The 7195-nt window shown below is 35.7% G+C and overlaps 1 protein-coding gene across 3 annotated transcripts in view; it reads right to left on the bottom strand.

Annotated features, from left to right (window-relative positions):
* LOC119830385 (amidophosphoribosyltransferase-like) overlaps positions 1-7195 on the bottom strand; it is a 25568-nt gene that overhangs the window by 7517 nt on the left and 10856 nt on the right. For 2 of the 3 annotated variants that reach the window (XM_038353382.1, XM_038353384.1), the window contains exons 2-6: positions 6125-6321; positions 3383-3491; positions 1471-1617; positions 1053-1176; positions 172-302 (exon numbers count right to left, since the gene is read on the bottom strand). In XM_038353382.1, coding sequence (XP_038209310.1) covers positions 172-302; positions 1053-1176; positions 1471-1617; positions 3383-3491; positions 6125-6314 — 701 coding nt within the window. In that variant the 5' untranslated portion in view covers positions 6315-6321. Of the gene's footprint in view, positions 1-171; positions 303-1052; positions 1177-1470; positions 1618-3382; positions 3492-6124; positions 6322-6503; positions 6652-7195 lie in introns of those variants that run through there. The other variant, XM_038353383.1, reaches the window with a different exon arrangement.

Raw genomic sequence — 7195 nt, 5'->3', positions numbered from 1 at the left:
AAAAAAAAAAAAAAAATACATTTTAAAGTTGGCAATCCATTAGTAGACGCCTTAGGCCTGCAATTACCTCTGCGCCTCTGTAAATGTTCATGGGCGATGGTAGTGCTTACCATGAAGCGAGTCAGGTCCAGGTCCTTTGCAGACCATGACATTAAATAAAGTATATTTTACCTCATGAGATGGTTGATCCTCGCTGGCCAGTCAGGTCCATTAGTCTCTCCCTCTGGCGGGTTGAGGCAAAGCGCCTGCGTGATCAGCTCCGAGTCGGAGTGCGTTGAGAGACCAACTCCACGACCAAGAACCTAATAAGACACAAAAAACCCTCGTTACCAATTGTCAATCGTGCCAGTTCTTGGGAACCTTTGTGAAACTTTTTTTAGAAGTACATTTTTTTAACTATACCTTCTATGGGTAATTTTCATGACCAATGTTTGTAGTTTCGGTTTTAGTTGTATTCCTGTGCTCGTTATTTTAGTACAGAAAAAGTGATAGAAGTAGCTACCGAAATTACTTTTTTTGTAATGTATTTATTATCATTAAAATCACAAACTTGAGAAACGAAGCGATTGAAGAGCAGAAGCTAGTGTGTTAAAAACAAGGATGACAACACTTTTGGCCCTGCGTTAACATAACCGGCTCCACCCGGATATTAAGATTCCTGTTTTATCCCAAGGGAGCATTTAGTAAGGATTAAAAGTATCCTATCACCCAAGCCAGCTCATACCCTGTGTGTATACCAAATTTCATCATAATCCCTTTAGTAGTTTCTTGCGTGATTGACGGACAAACAACCAAACATACTTTCACATTTATAATACTAACTGTGCCTCGCAGTTTCACCCGCGTAAGTCCCTATCCCACAGGAATATCGGGATAAAAAGTTGCCTATATGTTATTCCAGCTGTCTACGTAACAAATTTCATTGCAATCGGTTGAGTAGGTTTGCGTGAAAGAGCAACAAACACACACACATCCTTACAAACTTTCGCATTTATAATATTAGTAGGATTAGTGTGAAGTGTGATGTGACCGTGTGATCCTTGGACCCCTACCATTTTCCTGAGACTGCTGCAATTAACAAGTTCCCCGTTGTGTGCAACCGCGAGCGCGCCGTGGGCTGTGTGCACAACAAACGGCTGGCAGTTTACTTCCTCTGACGCTGCTGATGTTGAATACCTTAGAAAAACAAAGAGAACTCATTTTTAAACAATCTGAAATAGAGAGAAGGTTCTAGATTCTGATTAGTTTATCTAAGTTTTTAAGTTTCTCATTTTATACAAAAAAAGATTCAAAGATAGTAAGTATTCATAAATTGTCGAGTTAAGGATTCGCTATTCTTTAAGATTTTATTGCTAAGTATCCGAATGCTGACAAGGGATGAAAACAAATAAAAAATAGCTTATGCTCACAAAAAAAAAATCCAAATTCCCACTTGTCATTATGTAGTCTAGATACAGACATAAAACATACCTAGTGTGCCCAATTCCGAGGTTTCCCTTCAATTTCTTCATGGCTTCATCATTGAATATATTGTTTATGAGACCCATCCCCTTGTGTGTGTTAAATGTGCGCGCGCTTTTCCCCTCTGATGTTACAATACCCGCAGATTCTTGCCCCCTGAAACGAGTATAAGCTTTCATTTTAGTTATGTAGCTAGGCTTCCAGTAACTCCACCTCAGTAATAGAATTTTTTCTACTCTTTCTATATTATGTGTCTAACGCTACCCCGCGTTATCCATTGAGAAAATAAACAACCATCAAAGATGACAATTTATCTATCTTTCTTACTGTTCTCTTCCTTCTTCTTACTCTGTGATTGTATCAGGCCTTACAGAAGAGATGTTTCCTGTATTTTTAATTTTGACGGGCCTTGTTTACCTATCAAAATCTTATTGCTAGATGGAACACCATCATCAAATGGCATTTTTATTGCTATATCTGCCCTAAGCAATGTCTTTACTATCTCCATCTTTCTTTACTTTCCAAACATAATTATAATATTTTCTATGCTATTAAAATTGAACCACATTTTCCACATATCCCATTATCTCGTCGGCTAAAAGATGTCAAGTTTAAACGAAGGCGATAAGCAGTTATCGCGAGTTTATCGTACAAGAATGAATTCAACCTTGTGTTATGCCAAGGTCCATCGCCGTGTGCGATCCAATTAGAAAAAATCGAATCACACACAGTTCATAATTTTATCGTAATGTAAACTTCTTAATTATCAGTTATCCGGCTCGATACACACACGTATACGTCGAGTAACTGTTACACCATTATTATAAAGAGGACTATATGACACGTTTTATAATGCCTTAAAGTCTTAAAGTAAACCTCGGATAAAAAAATGAATATGTATGATATGTTTGATGGTTTATTCTAATTTAATAGTAGACTAGGAGATTTATTGTGGGAGTCGAGCACGCTTCGGCACGAATTGGGCCAGCTCGCACCGGGGAAGTACCACACCCCCACAGAAAACCGGCGTGAAATAGTGGCATGCCACTGTGTCGTACGGTGAGTGGGGGAGCCGGAGGTCCGTTTCCTTTTCCTCACCCTTCCCAGTCCATTCCCTCTTTCCAGTTGTTAATCCATTCCTTTTCCCTTACCCCAAATAAGCGAGCAGCGCATTCGCAGAGGCCCTACCTTTGCGAATGTTCATGGGCGGTGGTGATTGCTTACCATCAGGCGAACCACCAGCTCAGTTGCCCGCTATGACAATAAAAAAAAAAAAAAAAAAGACCAGGCTAATATACGAGCAGTCATTCTGTTTTTTTTTTTTGACTTCACAGGTCACGTAAAGGTTCGGATAGTATTTGTTATATGACGCATCCTCGGTACGATGATTAACTCTTGAGTGTAGAACCGAGGGGTCCTGGGTTCGATTCCCGTTGGAGAGCATAAACAATTTCTCGATCTGGTAGGACATAGATGATCAGACTGATCACCTTGTCGATAAAGATAATGGAACATATCATCTGCCCTATACTCCACTAGGTGACACGGGATTCACTTTATTATTGACATCATCTTCAGCCCATATTTGTTACCACTGCAACGGCACAGGCCTCCTACCACCCTCCTAAGAGTCCACGCTCCATCAGTAAACCACTATGTTGTCCTAATGCGAAGCAGATGTCATCGAACTGTTTATTATATGACAAGCGGATTTTCACACGATTTATTTATATACATTAGATATTTCACAGCTTGGTGATGATATAAATAATTGCTAATTCATATTATTTTTTTCGAGCTCATCTCGTCATGACTTTTTGATAATTCGAAGGCATTGAACATACACAAAGATTTCTCTGTTTCTTGTTTTCACTAAAAGATAGTAGAAGAAAGTCTTACGATTGTTTATTCAAGAAAGTACCTGTGCTGTAGCGCCACCAGTCCCAAACATATAACCTGCCCAATGTCCACTTGAGTGGGCCATTCTCCTGTCCCAATTGCGCCAAACACACCACACTCGTGCGTTAAACCTGTAAATATGGAGAAACGTTTATTCTACCTCTTAACATAACTTCACTAATAGAGAAGAGGTTTATTAAAATTAAAATTCCAAATTCACATATATAGGTACTATAATCCCGTTTATCACATTTCTCTTAGTAAATAGGAAGATGTCATTTAAATTATTCATCTAAAACTGTTAAGTCATTGGCATGCAAATATTAAAACTACAATATTATGGTATTTTCTTGTGTTTGATTTTACTCAAGTATTATGCATTTAGACATTAAAAACATTTTAACGGATTTTAAACGCGATTTATTCATTATATTATTAACCCGACGTTTCGAACACTTTACAGCGAGCGTGGTCACGGGGAGACTGTCGGTCTAATTTCTACAATATTATGTCTATTCATTAAAATACATGGAAATAATTTTCGTTGCGATTGAATTGATATTTTCTTTTTACCCTGGTTCACAGCGACGGAGTAATTATGAAAAATGAAAACATAAGTAAATAACGTATTACTTGGAGACAAGTATTGCATATTTTTTCGTCCTAAAACTACACAATACATCCTACCACTACAAGGGCCCAGCTAGTACTCAATAAATAATTAATACCATTACATTTTGCAAGATATCATATTTCTAAACAAAGTTGTCCTAAACTATTTGCTTGGCTCTATTTGCCCATTTTTCGGATATCATGATATTAATATTTTTTGCTTGCGCTAGAATAAGAATAAATATAATTTTTAACAAAAAGTAAACCGCCCAAAATAGTCAAAACAAGACCAAAAATAAGATCACATTGCAGGCACCAGCTTTCAGATAAAAAAAGCTTCATAAAAATCTGTCCATCCAGTTGGAAGTTATGAGGCAACAAAAACACGTGACACGGTCACCTAATGGACGGATGAGCAATTTTATTTCAGTTGCTCTTTATTTGTACGGATCCCTTAGTGCCACGAGGCCGATTCGTTCAACCATCTTTTTCTTACATCTTCGGAGACTATTGCTTTGCTTTATCCCACTATATCGGATTATCAACTCTCACACCGATAAATTAGTTATAGTTTCCCACACAAATAAGGAAAGGGGGCAGATTTATGGCGACACTGCTATTGTTTATGATTTTTATTGGTTGAACGAACTTGAAACGGTTGTTTCATCATTACATAGATTGAATAATAATATACGAAGACTTATTTGTATCCAAGTAAATATTGATTGTTCGTTGGTTGGTTCCTTTAACTACTGTACTGAGCAATTATTATTTAACATTGAAATGCTTTATTTTTTTTTTCAGTCACGGATTGCAGGGTACTTAGAAGCTAGGCGTTGCTACGGTTTTGCTAAAAGGCGTAGGATCTTTTTTTCAATTTATCATTTTTGTTTTAGATTCAAAGCTACATTTGTATCGAGCTATGTATGTAGTTCATATAAATGCTAATTAGTATAAAATCGAAATTTCTTCTTAACATTAATCAAACATAAGGGGTGCATAATTACTAACAGACATTCCGAGAATAGGTTCCCAATTTATAGCCTACGTTGCCTACAATATCTTATATACGTGATATATAATATCTTATTATTGACCGATATTCAAAAACGAAGGAGGTTCTTGGGTCGATTATTTTGTCTTCGATGACCCACGTAGATTTTCTTTTTGGTTGATAAGAAATGTTATTTGGGCCCATTAAAGATTCTGGAGAAATACCTCCCTCCCGACCTTTTTAATAAAAAATATTTTCCGTTATTCCGCTACTCCCGTTAATCTAAGAATCTTATTGCAAAATTATCACCGAGCTGCAACGCTTATATAGATTTCAATTTGTTCTTGCAAGTGATATACCGACCGTGGACCGATAATGTCCGATAATAACGATAATATCGTTAAAACATTAACTCTCACCTCATAGAGGCATGACCTATTGACACTTGTTTATTTTTTTATGATTTGCACGCATTTACAATTTTATAGCTATGTTATCAATCACTATGTCAATTGATATGTTAAACAAAAGAGTCATAAAAATTGTGACGTGATATTCGCGTGAACTGGCTATGATGAAATACTAGGAGGTCAGAAAATATGTGATAATAGAAATTGTGGTAATTTTTTGATGATCAACATAACTCTTTCCTAACATAGATTTAGGCCAAAAGCCTGGGTAAGAGAAGATAAAAGGTCGGAAAAGGTAATTTAGATAAAATTAACTTGAGAAATTTTGAAAGAATAGAAAAAATTTGATCACGAGGCAGGATTTAGAAATTTTTCTATTCTTTCAAAATTTCTCATTTATAAAGCATTTCAATGCTATAAAACTAAAAATTAAATAAAATTACCTTTTTTTAGTTTTTCTACTTTTCTAAGATGTCAGTAAAAGATAAGGAATACCAAATAAATAACTTTAGATTAGGTAAAAATAAAGCTTGTAATTTTAATGTACCTAACTAACCTATAGCAAAATAAGAAAAATTGGCGCATCTAATAAATAACATCAAGAAGTCCTGGGTTCGAACCCCGGTGAATGTAGGATAACATAGATTGTTGTCTATGGTTACATTATTTTTACGCTCAGCTCCAGACTTGCATATAAACATTTGTTGTTTTTAGTTATAAAAGAATATTATATTTAAGATGAATCTACCTGTTTCTACAGCACCGCGGCCGAATCTCTTGCTTTTTAATTTAACTTCGCCCTGTGTGTCACACTGACAGCTGTCACTTTGACAGCGCAGCTCCGGTCTGTCATCTACGGCAAGTCTGTCAAGCGTTGGATTGAGAATGGACTCGTCGTTTTGCAAGCGGCAGGAATTTGGTCCTGTTGGACCGTCCATATTAAACCTGCAAATCATAAACATAAATAAAATTGATGTAAGTTTCCAAAAATATAGAACAAACAATAACACGAACTAAAAACTTTGTTGTAGGTACATCTATATATTTAATTAGTAATTAGTAATTACCCAATCAGGTATACATTCATAAATATTAACAAGTTTAATCATCACACTAATTAAAGTTACCTGATATAATTATTTATAATGAGCTACAATATCGATCAATAGCCAATTTATTTCAAAATGTTAACGTTTATTTAGGCGGCGTCCGTCTAACGTTCGAATGAGCACAGAATGAAAAAAAAAATAAGCCTAGTTAAAGCAGCCTTGATACGGCCAATTACTCGATAAATGTTAGGAGACTAACTACAACGAACTCCAGTTTAAGATTATATTGTCCACAGCATCACAAGATTTAATGGCAATAACATTGGGTGATAAACAAAACAATCCAATGTGGGTAGTGACGCAAGCAAATTAAAAACAATTTGTAAAAACAAACGCGTATTTTATTTTTATGATTTCTCCAATGATATCTTTGGAGCCGATTGCTCCACAGAAATGGATCTTTATCGAACCAAATAATAATTCTAATATTATTACCTAACCTAGTTATGACAGACTTCTGAGCCGAGGTCAGAAAACAATTTGGAACACAATTGGACAATTCATTTTATCAGTATCGGCTCTTCCTGACCTTATTTTTATTTCAAGAAATCCCGATAGCAATCCGCGGCTGCCATCGTTTTGCCAATATGAAATTTTAGCATCACAGAAATTTGAGACATTCTATAGTAAGTATTGACTATACCTAGTCTTGCCATAAATATTGTAATAAAGAAAAAAGAAAATTGTTAACTGCAAATAACATTTATTAC

Source organism: Zerene cesonia, chromosome 11 (assembly GCF_012273895.1).
Source record: "Zerene cesonia ecotype Mississippi chromosome 11, Zerene_cesonia_1.1, whole genome shotgun sequence".
Classification (NCBI taxonomy): Eukaryota; Metazoa; Arthropoda; class Insecta; order Lepidoptera; family Pieridae; genus Zerene; species Zerene cesonia.
The sequence above is the reverse complement of the archived record's forward strand: the minus strand, read 5'-3'. Positions and strand labels throughout refer to the sequence as shown.